The sequence below is a fragment of the Oncorhynchus mykiss genome, chromosome 6 (genome assembly GCF_013265735.2).
Source record: "Oncorhynchus mykiss isolate Arlee chromosome 6, USDA_OmykA_1.1, whole genome shotgun sequence".
Classification (NCBI taxonomy): Eukaryota; Metazoa; Chordata; class Actinopteri; order Salmoniformes; family Salmonidae; genus Oncorhynchus; species Oncorhynchus mykiss.
In genome coordinates this window covers 7,095,372-7,111,031 of record NC_048570.1, presented here as the reverse complement: position 1 = coordinate 7,111,031, position 15,660 = coordinate 7,095,372, and the positions used below count along the sequence as shown (strand labels likewise).

Here is a 15,660-nt window from a genome sequence, read left to right as displayed (position 1 = left end):
CGCCTACAACTGTACAGTCCATGAAACCATGGGCCACGCCCCTTTCCAGTTGATGTTTGGGAGAACCCCACGTCTGCCTGTGGACATGATGTTTGGTACTGTGCTGCAAGACTCAGAGGTTGTAGACTATGACGAGTACATCAAGTCCCTGACGAGAGACCTGAGGGAGGCCATGGAGACGGTACAGGTGTCGACAACCAAACAGCTGAAGAGGCATGCAGGCCTCTACAACAGGGAGATCAGAGGAGCTCCAGTGGAGGTTGGTGATCGGGCGCGGCTGGCGAATAAAGGTGAACGTGGAAAGAGGAATCTGGCGGATCGTTGGGAGAACAACCTCTATATTGTTACGGAGAAGAATAGTGACATCCACAGAACATCCATCAGAACTCACCACAGGGGGCCACTGGTGGCACAAGCATGTCAAAGCTAACCTTTGGAGAAGAAATGTCCGAACCCTCTGAAGAAGAAAGGCATTCTGAAGATGCCTCTGGTAGCACAAGCTCCAGCAACAGTCACAGAACCCTTGACCTTGACTATCCACCGACTGTGGACAGTGACCCACCAGTGGGGGTTGTAGGTGAACAGGTTAAACGTAATGATAACTCTGTTAGGTCTGTCAGGTCAGGGGCTGGTCGGGTTAGGAAACACCCAGTAAGACTCATGGAGACTATGCAGACACAGAGGGTTTTTCATACAGAATTCATTAGAATACCTTTCTGGGATGTGCTTTGGTATATGATTGCTGTATATAAGTGGGTTAGCTAGCATGCACCGATGTAATGGTCACATAAGCCCACTGCTAACACAGTTGTTTTCATGCTACAGATTTTACCATTGACAGCCATCAACATCATTAGGCCCTTCACAACTAACCTGCTGTTTCCTATTGAACAACAGATAATAATGCTCAACTGGGACCACTGGCTGGGGTGATTTATTAGGACAAAACACAACGCAAGGAGAGAACGATTAACATCTGTTACACTAACAACAGTGTAGTTAACTCAACTCATTCAAACTATCATGACTATTGTTTAGAGAGAAGATCATAGAAGATCAGGCATAAAGTTTAAGATATAGCAAGAGAGGACAATATGGTGCAAGGTAGCCAAAGTGGAATCAAAAGTCATAGGCCTAATCATCAATCAAATATGAAATATAAAACCAAAATATAATCTACATATAAATGTAGTAGAGTTGAAAAGGTTATTCCATCAAACTTCTAATGATTAGAATAGTACACAAGGCAGAACAGAACAGCCAGGTTGGGGGTCAGTGGCCCAAGCCCGCGAACAGGAATATTCCAAGTTCAGACAGAAGGGGGGGAGTCAGATCGTTATGATCGCCAGGAAATTTACTTTTGGTGTCTATTTTTAATTGTTGCGCTACTGGTGCTGCCTGTTGATGTTAGGTAGGGAACTACAGTAGCTGAATGATGTTAACATCATCTTAAATGTATTTTATTTCATCTGAGTGCTTGCGTCACATACTAACACCCTGGTACAACCCGTAGCTCCCGTTCTCCTCAGTCTGAGTAAAACACTGAGAGAAAGGTATGTGTTGCAGATTACTCCTTTGTAGAAGTCCATAACGTGAAATAAATAAAACATCCCGATGTTAATGCTGTAGATATTGTTATAAGGGAGTGTGAGACTATTGAAACATGTAACTTTCAGAGTTTTATTGTTATTAAGATAGTTTACAGAGTGCTAAAAGTGCTGCTGTTGCTAGCTAGCATGCCTTTCTGTGATGCAGACGGTTAGCTGCCCACTGGTGCTGGCTTTGCATTATGGGAGATGTAGTTTTGTCCGGTCTGAATGGGATAGAGGCGATTTCACGTTGTAACTTGTTTGTGTTGCAGTGTTTTTGTACATGAGTTGTTGTATTTTGGTACTGTCAACACTGAAAGCACCTAGCAATGTATTGGGGATGTGAGACAGGATATGTGTTTTACCTTTCTTCATGCTCGAAAGGGGTATAATGAAAGAGTGGAAGGCTGAGTCAGAGAGCCAGAGGGAGGCAGAGTGCCACAGAGGGAGGCAGAGTGCCACAGAGGGAGGCAGAGTGCCACAGAGGGAGTCAGAGTGCCACAGAGGGAGTCAGAGTGCCACAGAGGGAGTCAGAGTGCCACAGAGGGAGTCAGAGTGCCAGAGAGGGAGTCAGAGTGCCAGAGAGAAGCAGAGCGAGCCACAGAAGCAATGGAGCACCAGAGAAAACTGCAGGAGATCCACAGACTCAAACAACTGCTGGATCTACTGATGGTGGACCTACAACTGGCCCACATAAGACATGTCATTGTTATTATTAAAAGGCAGTGTATATTTACCCAGCTGAAAATGAATAGTGGCAGACAGCGGTACGCTAACCCAATGTTAACTTTTATTCCTTTCCTTAACCCTTACCTTAACCTCACTGAAACTATACCTAACCTTTACCTTAACCCAACTCTAGGTCCTGAACCTAACCTTCATTTATCTCAACCCCTATGCCTTTCTTCTGCCGGTTGAATATCCACTTCCTTATTAACGTCATTACTGTTGTTGTTGTTGTTGTTGATAACTGTATCTGTGCAGGTTGTAAATAGTTGCATTAGTGAAGCATCATCTGTAGGAGTAATTTCTACAAGCATAAACATCAGAGGCAACATTGTTGTAACATCACACAAATTGTAACAGGAATTTCTCAAACCCCTAACTGAATGGGCAAGAAGGTTGTGTGTTTGTATTTGTACACATTGTGGACATAATTGATTCCGTAAAATGTCTCATATTTGCATTGGGAATTTCATTTAGCTTCAATCAGAGAGAGAGAGAAGATAATAGAGGCAACGAAAAGAGAGGAGATGGCAGAAGAGGAAAGAAGGGAGATCCTTGAGAAGAGGGGTGAGTTAGAGAACACTGAAGAGGAGGAGGAGAAGGACGATGACAAGGAGGACATCCTCCCACCTGATAAAAGTATCTGAAGGAGAGCCGTGGGCTGGGTAAATAAGAAGTGGGAGAAGAGGAACCTCAGAAAGATAGAGAACCTGTCAGAGAGAAGCTGAGGAGGGCTATAAGATCGTCCACATAGGTAAGACCTGTTTTCCCTCTGCTTATGACATCATCCTCTGTAGTCTCCTCTACACACATACGTTCCACACCAGTCATCATGTTGCATCATTGTTTCAATATAAAACTACTGTCCAAAATGGTCAAGCTGATCTGGTATCAACTTAAATGTAATGTACACAGGGAATTTAGAATGGAAAACTGGATCTCAATGACCCTGGTCTAAAGTAGTGCATCATAGCCTTTTGAGGCCCTAAGAAACATTTTGTTCAGGTTTTTGACTACATTTCCTCCCAAACTAATTTACTTCAATTCTACACATTTTCCCATGGGGTGGAGAGAAGAATTAGCAGTTTTTAACCTAATTTCCTTCAATTCTACACATTTTGCCATGGGGTGGAGAGAAAATGTTGGCAGTTTGAATCTAACACCGAAACGCGTCCGCATGCGCCATCGTGCGCATATTGATTTTGTCCACCCACACCAAACGCAATCACGACACGCAGGTCGAAAACTATTAAACATTTTTGGCAAATTAGCTAGCTAACTTGCAGTTGCTAGCTAATTTGTCCAGGGATATAAACGTAGAGTTGTTATTTTACCTGAAATGGTCCTCTTCTCTGAAAATGAATCCCTATGTAATGGTCAACTGAATCGTTTCTTCTTTGGACTTTATATGGCGATTGGCGTCTAACTTTCATAATAAGGTGTATTACCACAACCGACCGACTTCAGTTCATCTTTCAATCACCCACGTGGGTATAACCAATGAGGAGATGGGAGAGGCAGGACTTGCATCGCGTTCGCCGTCACAAATAGAAGCAACTTCTATTTTCGTGCTTGGAAACGCACATGCGAACAGTGTGGATGCAATGACTGAATAACATGTATGTGTACATTTATTTTGCAATGCTCGCGCACGCATTGTGTCCGGTTTGGGTAGCGTGTCATTTTACACATTTTGCCATGACGCTAAGATGCTATCTGAATGAGAGTGACTAACAAGATCAATGGAAGCCCATTGCAGGTCAAGGCCCCTGGGCACGTGCCCTGCGTGCCTTGTGTGCCTAGTCTGTAATTCCACCCCAAAAGTTTTTTTGGGGGGGGGTCAGGGGGCCCCAAGTTGCCATGAAGCCCTAAGCTATCGCATATGCCTAGGGCCGGCCCTGACACTATACAAAGAATAGGTGCCATTTGGGACTCATGTTAAACTTTGGGTCAGATCAATTCTGGAAGGGGCTTATTGCACTTTATTGACAAATTCCATGCCTTGCTCAACTGTAAAAGAAGGGGGGGGGGGAGTAAAGAATCATTGAGATCCAACTGGGTTCTCTATTCCTAATTCCCTGTGTCCATTACATTTAAGTTGACACCAGATCCACTAAGTTGAATGTGAACTCTACTTTTTCTCCTCTCCCAGTCATCCCTGGACCCATAAGGCTAACCATGACCCAGGCAGAGAGAGAGAGGAAGGAGCTCCTGAAGACTGAGGAGAGAAGGAATAAGATGGAGGATTGCAGTGGAGAGAGCAGTCCCTGCTTAATAAACGGACTCATCAGAAACTTAAAGAGGAGAGGGAGAGGATGAAGGAACAGTACCTAAATAAACAAGCAAGAGATTTAAGATGGGGTAAAGAATGTATTTATGTTTTACACTGTTATATATATGTTATATAGCATTCCTGCTGTCTGTTGAGAGCTGGAACTCGACCAAGCCACAGTACCACTGAGGACCACTTCTCTACTCAATCTTTACTAATGATTTACCTTCAGTAATGAACAAAGCAAGAGTGGTCATGTATGCTGATGATTCTGCAATGTATAGTGCAGCATCAGAATGTAATGAGCTAACAAATGTACTGAGCAGTGTCCGGTTATATGGTCAATCCCTGGTCCTATCACACTTAGAGTACTGTCCGGTTATATGGTCAATCCCTGGTCCTATCACACTTAGAGTACTGTCCAGTTATATGGTCAATCCCTGGTCCTATCACACTTAGAGTACTGTCCAGTTATATGGTCAATCCCTGGTCCTATCACACTTAGAGTACTGTCCAGTTATATGGTCAATCCCTGGTCCTATCACACTTAGAGTACTGTCCAGTTATATGGTCAATCCCTGGTCCCATCACACTTAGAGTACTGTCTGGTTCTATGGTCATCTGCAGCAAAGAAAGATGTAAAAAAAAAGTTCAAAATGGCTCAAAACAGGGCTGGTAGATTAGCTCTTCATTGCTCTAAACAGGGCTGGTAGATCAGCTCTTCATTGCTCTAACCAGGGCTGGTAGATTAGCTCTTCATTGCTCTAACCAGGGCTGGTAGATTAGCTCTTCATTGTTCTAACCAGGGCTGGTAGATTAGCTCTTCATTGCTCTAAACAGGGCTGGTAGATTAGCTCTTCATTGCTCTAACCAGGGCTGGTAGATTAGCTCTTCATTGCTCTAACCAGGGCTGGTAGATTAGCTCTTCATTGCTCTAACCAGGGCTGGTAGATTAGCTCTAAACAGGGCTGGTAGATTAGCTCTTCATTGCTCTAACCAGGGCTGGTAGATTCACTCTTCATTGCTCTAACCAGGGCTGGTAGATTAGCTCGTAATTGCTCTAACCAGGGCTGTTAGATTAGCTCTTCATTGCTCTAACCAGGGCTGGTAGATTAGCTCTAAACAGGGCTGGTAGATTAGCTCTTCATTGCTCTAACCAGGGCTGGTAGATTAGCTCTAAACAGGGCTGGTAGATTAGCTCTTCATTGCTCTAACCAGGGCTGGTAGATTAGCTCTAAACAGGGCTGGTAGATTAGCTCTTCATTGCTCTAACCAGGGCTGGTAGATTCACTCTTCATTGCTCTAACCAGGGCTGGTAGATTAGCTCGTAATTGCTCTAAACAGGGCTGTCAGATTAGCTCTTCATTGCTCTAAACAGGGCTGGTAGATTAGCTCTTCATTGCTCTAACCAGGGCTGGTAGATTCACTCTCCATTGCTCTAACCAGGGCTGGTAGATTAGCTCTTCATTGCTCTAAACAGGGCTGGTAGATTAGCTCTTCATTGCTCTAAACAGGGCTGGTAGATTAGCTCTTCATTGCTCTAAACCGGGCTGGTAGATTAGCTCTTCATTGCTCTAAACAGGGCTGGTAGATTAGCTTTTCATTGCTCTAAACAGGGCTGGTAGATTAGCTCTTCATTGCTCTAAACAGGGCTGGTAGATTAGCTCTTTGCTCTAAACAGGGCTGGTAGATTAGCTCTTCATTGCTCTAAACAGGGCTGGTAGATTAGCTCTTCATTGCTCTAAACAGGGCTGGTAGATTAGCTCTTCATTGCTCTAAACAGGGCTGGTAGATTAGCTCTTCATTGCTCTAAACAGGGCTGGTAGATTAGCTCTTCATTGCTCTAAACAGGGCTGGTACATTAGCTCTCCATTGCTCTAACCAGGGCTGGTAGATTAGCTCTTCATTGCTCTAACCAGGGCTGGTAGATTCGCTCTTCATTGCTCTAACCAGGGCTGGTAGATTAGCTCGTCATTACCTCTAAACAGGGCTGGTAGATTAGCTCTTCATTGCTCTAACCAGGGCTGGTAGATTAGCTCTTCATTGCTCTAACCAGGGCTGGTAGATTAGCTCTTCATTGCTCTAAACAGGGCTGGTAGATTAGCTCTTCATTGTTCTAAACAGGGTTGGTAGATTAGCTCTTCATTGCAGGAACCAGGGCTGGTAGATTAGCTCTTCATTGCAGGAACCAGGGCTTGTAGATTAGCTCTTCATTGCTCTAACCAGGGCTGGTAGATTAGCTATTCATTACTCTAACCAGGGCTGGTAGATTAGCTCTTCATTGCTCTAACCAGGGCTGGTAGATTAGCTCTTCATTGCAGGAACCAGGGCTTGTAGATTAGCTCTTCATTGCTCTAACCAGGGCTGGTAGATTAGCTCTTCATTGCTCTAACCAGGGCTGGTAGATTAGCTCTTCATTGCTCTAACCAGGGCTGGTAGATTAGCTCTTCATTGCTCTAACCAGGGCTGGTAGATTAGTTCTTCATTGCTCTAACCAGGGCTGGTAGATTAGCTCTTCATTGCTCTAACCAGGGCTGGTAGATTAGCTCTTCATTGCTCTAAACAGGGCTGGTAGATTAGCTCTTCATTGTTCTAAACAGGGTTGGTAGATTAGCTCTTCATTGCAGGAACCAGGGCTGGTAGATTAGCTCTTCATTGCTCTAACCAGGGCTTGTAGATTAGCTCTTCATTGCTCTAACCAGGGCTGGTAGATTAGCTATTCATTACTCTAACCAGGGCTGGTAGATTAGCCCTTCATTGCTCTAACCAGGGCTGGTAGATTAGCTCTTCATTGCAGGAACCAGGGCTTGTAGATTAGCTCTTCATTGCTCTAACCAGGGCTGGTAGATTAGCTCTTCATTGCTCTAACCAGGGCTGGTAGATTAGCTCTTCATTGCTCTAACCAGGGCTGGTAGATTAGCTCTTCATTGCTCTGATCAGGGCTGGTAGATTAGCTCTTCATTGCTCCAACCGTATGAATATTATCCAAATGCATCAGAATCTCTCATGGCCTCACGTTGAAAACAAATTACTATCCAGTCTTCTGATTATTTTAGAAATGTTATATATATTTTTCATTACGTATTTTTTTAGGCCAGTTAGTATATACTAGCAACACACATAACCACCAAACCAGACAGGCAAATTCAGGGCAGCTAAAACAACCCAAGCCAAGGACAAATCGCCTTAAATCAACAGTTTTATAAAGAGCCATAGCTGAATGGAACTGTTTACCAATCCATATTTCTCAGGCAAAAAGTAAACACCCCTTCAAGATGAAAATAAAATAACATCTAATGCAATAGACCCTATGACTGGACAGGAAATAGAAAGCATCAACTGAATGTTACATGTGTTTCCTGTCAGGTGTTTTAATTGTCTGTACTGTCTACTTGTTGAATGTTTGAAGTCTTGATTTGTGAATGTTTGTAATGTCTTGTTAATTGGTGTTGGACCCCAGGAAGATCAGCTGGAGTTACGGCGTTACCTAATGGGGATCCTAATAAAAATGACAAAGGACATGTTATATTGCAGAGGAGTCAACTATACACATCTATTTTAGACCATAGACCTTGTTCCACCCTATAAAAGTATCTGAAGGAGAGCTGTGGCCTGGGTGACTAAGAAGTGGGAGAAGAGGAACCTCAAAAAGACAGAGAGAACATATCAGAGAGAGGCTGAGGAGGGCTATAAGATCATCAACAAAGGTAGGTCCTGTTTTCTCTCAGTTCATAACGTTTAATGACTCCAACCTAAGTGTATGTAAACTTGCGACTTCGACTGTATGTCCAGTCCTTTCTAGTGTGGCGGCAAATGAGTTGAACAGGAGAAGAGGATGAGGTTGGTGGTGGAGGAAGAGCAGTGGGGGTGGTGGGTAGAACAGCTGCAGTGACGTTGATTGGTTGATCTGGCTCATCACTTGTTGACTAAAAGAAAGAAAGATTTAGACATTTGTTGGACATTGCCATAGTTCAACAGCTGAAAAGCCTTCATTAACATACTCCCAGAGATAGAAAGACATCCAGTATTCACTGAATGAAGGAGCCTATTTACAATTTCATTCATCAATTAAATAAATGATACTATAGTACATTCAATGACGTTATTATAGTAGACTATAGGCTACTCCTGTATCTACCTTCTACAATACCGTCATCATTGAATGAAGCAGCATACCTATCCACATTTATAATGGTAGGTGTGGGGATGGTAGGTGTGATAGGTGTGGGGATAGTAGCGATGGTAGGTGTAATGGTAAGTGGAGTGTTGGTAGGTGTGGTTGATGGTAGGTGTGGTGATTGTAGGTGTGACGGTAGGTATGGTAGGTGTGATTATGGTAAGTGTAGTGATGGTAAGTGTAGTGATGATAAGTGTAGTGATGGTAGGTGTGGTTATGGTAGATGTGATGATGGTAGGTGTGGTTATGGTAGATGTGATGATGGTAGGTGTGGTGAAGTAATTATGGTATGGTTTTTGTGGTGATGGTAGGTGAGATAGGTGTGGTGATGGTAGGTGTATGGATGGTAGGTATGGTGGGTGTGGTGATGGTACGTGAGGTAGCTGTGGTTATGGTAGGTGTGGTGATAGTAGGTGTGATAGGTGTGGTGATGGATGGTTTGGTGAAGGTAGGCATGGTAGGTGTGTTAGGTTTTGTGATGTAGGTGTGAGAGACGTGGTGATGGTAGGTAAGTTTGGTAGGTTTGGTGATGATAGATATGGTAGGTATGGTGATTATAGGTGTGGTAGTTTGGGTAGGTAGTTGTGGTAGGTAGGTTTGGTAGGTGTGGTGATGGTAGGTGTGGTAAGTTTGATGATAATAGATGTGATAGTTGTGGTATAGGTGGATTGTAGGTGTGATAGTTGTGGTAGGTCGATGTGGTAGGTAGGTTTGGTAGTTGTGTTTGGTAGGTGTGGCAGTTTTGGTAGGTAGGTGTGTTAGTTGTGGTACATATATGTGGTGGTTGTGCTAGGTAGGTTTGGTGATGGTAGGTTTTGTAGTTGTGGTGATGATAGGTGTGGTAGTTGTGTTAGTTGTGGTAGGTTGGTGTGGTGGTTGTGGTGATTAGGGTTGGGTGGTATCCATATTTTCATATTGTCATACCATCCTTCTCTCATACCGGGGTTTAAAGTATTGCCAGCATAGCACATGAGGGGGTGCTAAAAACACAAGAAAAACCTATTGCACTCTATTTCCAGAATGCTAACAAATTAGCACAAACTGATAGCAAATTCACATAGACGCTGTTAGCTACATGCTAACAACTGAAAACGAACAAACTAATTGCAAAGCAGTGGAGGCTGCTGAGGGGAAGACAACTCATAATAATGTCTAGAATGAAGTCAATGGAGTGGTATCAAACACATGGAAACATCTTTGATGTGTTTGAACCCACTCCATTGACTCCATTCCAACCATTATTATGAGCCATCGTCTCCTCAGCAGCTTCCACTGTTGCAAAGAAAGGCAAATCCAGCTCCTACGAACAGTAGGTTAACTGCCGTGTTCAGGGGAGGAATGACAGATTTTTACCTTGTCAGCTCGGGGATTCTATCTAGCAACCTTTCGGTTACTGACCCAACACTCTAACCACTAGGATACCTGCAAATTATAGATAAAAAGTATTGGTGGTCATCAACCTTTCCAAATAAACACAAAAAGTTGGAAAATCGCAAATTCAACAATGAGTGGTTTGGAAGGAATCAGTGGCTAACTTCAAGCTTAACAAAGCAATCACTAGCCTGCTATTCAGCATGACTCCTGAGTGGTTGGAAGCTTCTCTATAAATGATGTAATATGCCTGGGAGTGTCACGTTCTGACCTTAGTTCCTTTATTATGTCTTTGTGTTAGTTTGGTCAGGGCGTGAGTTGGGGTGGGTAGTCTATGTTATTTTTTCTATGTAGTATTTATGTGTTTGGCCTGGTATGGTTCTCAATCAGAGACAGATGTCGTTTGTTGTCTCTGATTGAGAATCATACTTAGGTAGCCTGTTATTCCCATTTTAGAGGTGGGTGATTGTTTTCTGTCTCTGTGTCTTCACCAGACAGATCTGTTTTGTTTTCGTTCGTTGTCCTTGTTATTTTGTTTTTTGTGTTCAATGTTAATAAATGATCAACATGGACACGTATCACGCTGCATATTGGTCCGATCCTTCATACTCCTCGTCAGAGGAAGACGAATATCGTTACAGGGAGATATGTATACTGTATCTAAGAAAGTAATACTAAGTGTATGTTGTGTAGTAAGCTGTTAGTAGCCCATGTGCCTCACCCTAATAATGTTGTCCCTTTCCCCTCTCATAACTTAGCCTACTGCTCTGACTTGGTGGTGCACATGTAGACTATAGCCTGTTTAAGAGAAATGTAATCATTGAATATTGTACGAGCTTTCATTGTCTGCTTATATGCAGTTATGACTTGGTGTACAGGGAGAATACTGTAAGAATGGCCCATGTTCAAAATTCTGTCGCTGTACATTTCAAAAGTGCTGAACAAATGGTTATATTGACGACGTCCATCCTAGGTCTCTCATTGTCTTAATCTAAATTACAGATATCCTGTAGTCCACTCGTTGTCCCCTTGTGCCATAGTTTGTACTTCTCAATTGTCAGTAGAAACCACATTTGTTTAAGCAAGTCAGCCATATCAGCTATGTTTTTTAAAGGATTCTCTCCATGGTGCTGAAAAGATAGCTCTGCTATTGCGAAAGCTTTATGTCGACCCTAACAGTTTGTGGGCACCGTTTGTTAAATTTATAGTGCAATTAATGTATTGTTTAGTGTTGTGTTGTGTAGTGGCTTTGCTGGCATTCATCTAAAACATTTTGGGGGAGTTTTCCCCACCAAGATGTACATGCTGCAATCACCACTGGGTGGGTGAATTATAACACACCAACCCTGTTACCTATAGATAGACAGTCTAGACATGTTTAAACTATTTACATGTGTTTGGTAAGCTTGCATTCCATTCCCCCTGTCACATGGGGATCTATGGTTGATTCTAGATGAAATAGTCAACTCTGTTACAGTCAACCCTGTCACTTTATTTGGCACTTAATAGACACTTACTATAGTATGTATTTGTTACTTTGAGATGGGAAAACATGTTTTATATTAAGTTGAACATGTGCTTTTTATGACAGAATGTTAGAAATAGGTGAAATATAAAGTTACACTCCCCAAAAGGTACTCAATTGGTGGAATGACCCGAGTACTGAACTGGAGGTGGGAGAGCTAACGATGCTTCTACTGTTGCTCTCTCCTCAGATTCTTAGAGAAGCTATTTCAATCTGATATTTCTCCTATGGTCTAAAATAGATGTGTATAGAGGACTCCTCTGTAATATAACATGTCACACATTGTATCAAACTGATGGAATGTTAGGTGTCTCATTGAAAGTCTAACATCTACCATGACTACTGGATGTTTCAATTCTAATAAATAACAAAACAATCCACACCGTAACAACAATATTGCTTTTTTAATAAATGCTTTTATTAAAGAGTAAAACTTTGCAAACAAAAATGACATCATCAAACATCACTGGCCTGACTTGAGAAGCTCTGCCCGGGGATGGAGCCAGCAACTTAGCTGCTACCGGTCCGGTCCAGGCTACCTGCAGACCTCCTCCCAGACCTCCTTTTCAGAACCTCCCCTTAACAGGAGAGGTGGTGGAAATGATCAGAGTTGCATTCAACTTGAATACAGATGAGAAACTCTGGTCTGTGGAGCCACTGGTCTGAGGGGAGGACTTCTGTTGAAACTATTTCCATTTTTGGGATATTTTCTAGGACTGTAGAGGTGGTAAGCAGAGATGAATTTAACTAGGATACAGATGAGAGTCTCTGTTCTTGGGAGGAGGGTCACTGACCTTCGATGGTTTGTTGCCTGATAAAGAGGATACTTGCTGGCTTGAGGAGACTATAATGTTTTGAGGAGGAAATGTGGCTCGATGACTTAAAGAGGAGGAGGAATTATTGGGCGACACTTTTAATTACCAACGTAACATTAGTGGAACTGTGGCTTCATCGAGTTCCAGCTCTAGGCAGACAGCACGTCAGGAAGGCTGTAAGACATCACAGAGACAGGTAAGTATCTATATATTTACATGTGTGTTGCATGTACACTAAACCCTCACATTTGGATAATGTCACTTTTTAAAGTGATGACATGTATATTAACAGTGTAAAACATGAATAGATGTTTAAACATTCTTTACCTCATCCTAATTTTCTTCCAGATGCTTGGCTTTTTCTTTGTCTTGGATATTCGCTCTGATGTTTCAGCCTCTTCTGGAGCTTCTAGCTGCTGGCTGTCTGGCCCCCCCTGATGGTTCTCTGGCCCCTCCTGCTGGTTCTCTGAACTCCCCTCCTGGTTCTCTGCCCATGCCTGTTGCCTCCTTGGCCTTTCCTGGTGGCCATCAGCAGATCCAGTGGGCTCTTGGCTTACTTGTTGGCCATTGGCCCACCCGGGCAACTCCTGACCGTGGTTGTAATCGTGGCTGTGTTGGGTGGTTAGACACCGGGTGTTGATTTGAGCATCAGCCTCCAGATTCATCTGCTCCAGGTAGTTTTCCTTCATCCTCTCCCTCTCCTCCTTCAGTTGTTGATGAGTCTGTTTTTTAAGCAGGGACCGCTCTCTCCACTGCTTATTGAAATCCTCCATCTTCTTCCTTCTCTCCTCAGCCTTCAGCAGCTCCTTCCTCTTCTCCCTCTCTCTCTCTGCCCGGGTCATGGTGGATGTTAGCCTTGTGTGTCCAGGGATGGCTGGGAGGGGAGAAGAAGTAGAGTTCACATTCAACTTAGTGGATCTGGTATCAACTTAAATGTAATGGACACAGGGAATGAAGAATAGAAAACACAATTGGATCTCACTGATTATTTACTCTTTTCAGTTGAGCAAGGCATGGAATTTGTGAATTAAGTGCAATAATCCCCATCCCAAATTGACCTGGCCCTAAGTTGAACATGTGTCCAGAATGGCACCTATTCTTTGTATAGTGCCAGGGCTTATGTGATCGCTTAGGGCCCCATGGCCACTAGTAGCCCCCGGATCCCCCCAAAACACGTTTTTGTGTGTGTGTTTTTAGGAACTCTTTCTGGGTCTCTACTTAGTCTTGAGAGTTAGACTAGTAGATGACACAAGGTACCATTTAAAAACGTGGTTGTTATCAGCAGTATTTTTCTTGTTATGTCAGTCAGTCACTCAATGAGCCATGTCAGCTAACATATTCTTTGGACAGTAGTTTTATATTGAAACAATGATGCGACATGATGACTGGTGTGGAACTTATGTGTGTAGAGGAGACTAAAGAGGATGATGTCATAAGTAGAGGGAAAACAGGTCTTACCTATGTGGACGATCTTATGGCCCTCCTCAGCCTCTCTCTGATACGTTCTCTCTATCTTTCTGAGGTTCCTCTTCTCCCATTTTTTATTCACCCAGCCCACGGCTCTCCTTCGGATACTTTTATCGGGTGGGAGAATGTCCTCCTTGTCATCTTCTTTTTCCTCCTCCTCTAAGTCACCCCTCTTGTACTCAAGGATCTCCCTTCTTTCCTCTTCCACCATCTCCTCTCTTTTTTTTGCCTGTATTATTTTTTCTCTCTCTCTGATTAAAGATAAAAGGCATTTAATGGCTTTCTTTCTCTCCTCCTCTCTCTCTTCCTCTCTCTGCCTCTCCTCCTCTCTTAGTCTCAACATTTCTTTCTGTCTAGCAATTTCAATCTCTCGTTTTTTATCCTGCTCCTCTTGTTGTCTTGCCCTCTCCTGTTTTCTTTCCATCTCCAGCCGTCTTTCCTCCTTCTCCCTCCTGATTTGTTGTCCTCTTTCTATGTGTTCTCGCTCCCCCTTCAACACTTCTAACCTCCTCTCTTTACGCCTATTGAAGACTTCCCGTGCTTTTGCTTTAACATTAACTACTACATGTTTCTTCATGCTTACTTCCTTTCCTCTCTCTTCTCTTTCCCTGTACTCTTCCTCTGCTTCCTTAATCACTTCCTGCTTTTCTTCCATCTCTCTCTCCTGTTCTATCTCCAGTTCATTCTGTCCCTCAATTTCCCCCCCAAAAAATTCTGCCCCTCCTTTCTGCTTCCTGCTTCCTCCCTTTCTCTCATAATCATCTTTTCTTTCTCCATCTCTTTCTGTTGCTGATCTTTTAATTCCATCTCTCTCTGATTGTCATTGTCTTTCTCCCTTTCTTTCTCCTTCTCCTTTTGTTTCTGTCTCTCCTCTTGTTGTTGTCGTCTGTGTATCTCTTCTATCTCTCTCTGTCTCTTGTTCTCCCTCTCTCTTCCCTCCTCCATGTCAATTTGCTTCTGTTTCCATATATTTTCTTCTTCTTGATCACTCTCAAACATGATCTTTCTCTCCTCTTGCTGTTGTCGTCTTTCTTTCTCTCCAATCTCTCTCTGTCTCTCTTTCTCTTCGATCGCTCTCTGTCTCTCTTCTTCTCTTTCTTCCTCTTCCATCTCTATTTGCTTCTGTTGACATCTTTCTTCTTCATTCTCTCTTTTGATCTCTCTCTGTCTCTCTTCTTCTCTTTCTTCCTCTTCCATCTCTATTTGCTTCTGTTTAAATAGTTGTTCTTCATTCTCTCTTTCAATCTCTTTCTGTCTCACTTCTCTTTCCATGTTTTTCTGTCTCTTCTCCATTCTCTTTCTTTTGATCTCTCTCTGTCTCTCTTTCTCCCTCTCTCGTTCTTCCTCTTCCATCTCTATTTGCTTCTGTTTACATCTTTCTTCTTCGTGCTCTCTTTCAATCTCTTTCTGTCTCTCTTCTTTTCTTTCGATATGTTTTTGTCTCTTTTCCATTATCTTTCTTTTGATCTCTCTCTGTCTCTTCTCCCTCTCTCGCTCTTCCTCTTCCATCTCTATTTGCTTCTGTTTACATCTTTCTTCTTCGTGCTCTCTTTCAATCTCTCTCTGTCTCTCTTCTTCTCTTTCTTTCTCTTCCATCTCTATTTTCTTCTGTTTACATCTTTCTTCTTCGTGCTCTCTTTCAATCTCTTTCTGTCTCTCTTCTTCTCTTTCGATATGTTTTTGTCTCTTTTCCATTATCTTTCTTTTGATCTCTCTCT

The 15,660-nt window shown here is 42.9% G+C and overlaps 1 protein-coding gene and 1 long non-coding RNA gene across 2 annotated transcripts; one reads left to right on the top strand and one right to left on the bottom strand.

Annotated features, from left to right (window-relative positions):
- The first annotated feature begins 509 nt into the window (after positions 1-509).
- On the top strand, positions 510-4,668 carry LOC118964828. The gene is made up of 2 exons (XR_005052001.1): positions 510-3,069; positions 4,468-4,668. It is a non-coding gene; the product is annotated as an uncharacterized LOC118964828 (long non-coding RNA).
- A 7,687-nt stretch (positions 4,669-12,355) lies between these two features.
- LOC118964822 (golgin subfamily A member 6-like protein 6) lies at positions 12,356-14,639 on the bottom strand. The gene is made up of 3 exons (XM_036979308.1): positions 13,934-14,639; positions 12,803-13,349; positions 12,356-12,649 (listed from the first exon to the last, which is right to left on the bottom strand). The coding sequence occupies exons 1-3, from the start codon at positions 14,595-14,597 to the stop codon at positions 12,625-12,627; spliced, it is 1,236 nt and encodes a 411-aa protein (XP_036835203.1). The 5' UTR covers positions 14,598-14,639; the 3' UTR covers positions 12,356-12,624.
- Positions 14,640-15,660: the final 1,021 nt, after the last annotated feature.

Coding starts and splice junctions, on each gene's coding strand:
- LOC118964822 (XM_036979308.1), bottom strand. CDS start 14,597: ATGGAAGAAAAGCAGGAAGTGATTAAGGAAGCAGAGGAAGAGTACAGG. Junction 13,350..13,933: donor CCATAAGATCGTCCACATAG/GTAAGACCTGTT, acceptor CTCCCCTCCCAG/CCATCCCTGGACACACAAGG. Junction 12,650..12,802: donor TGGAAGAAAATTAGGATGAG/GTAAAGAATGTT, acceptor GATGTCTTACAG/CCTTCCTGACGTGCTGTCTG.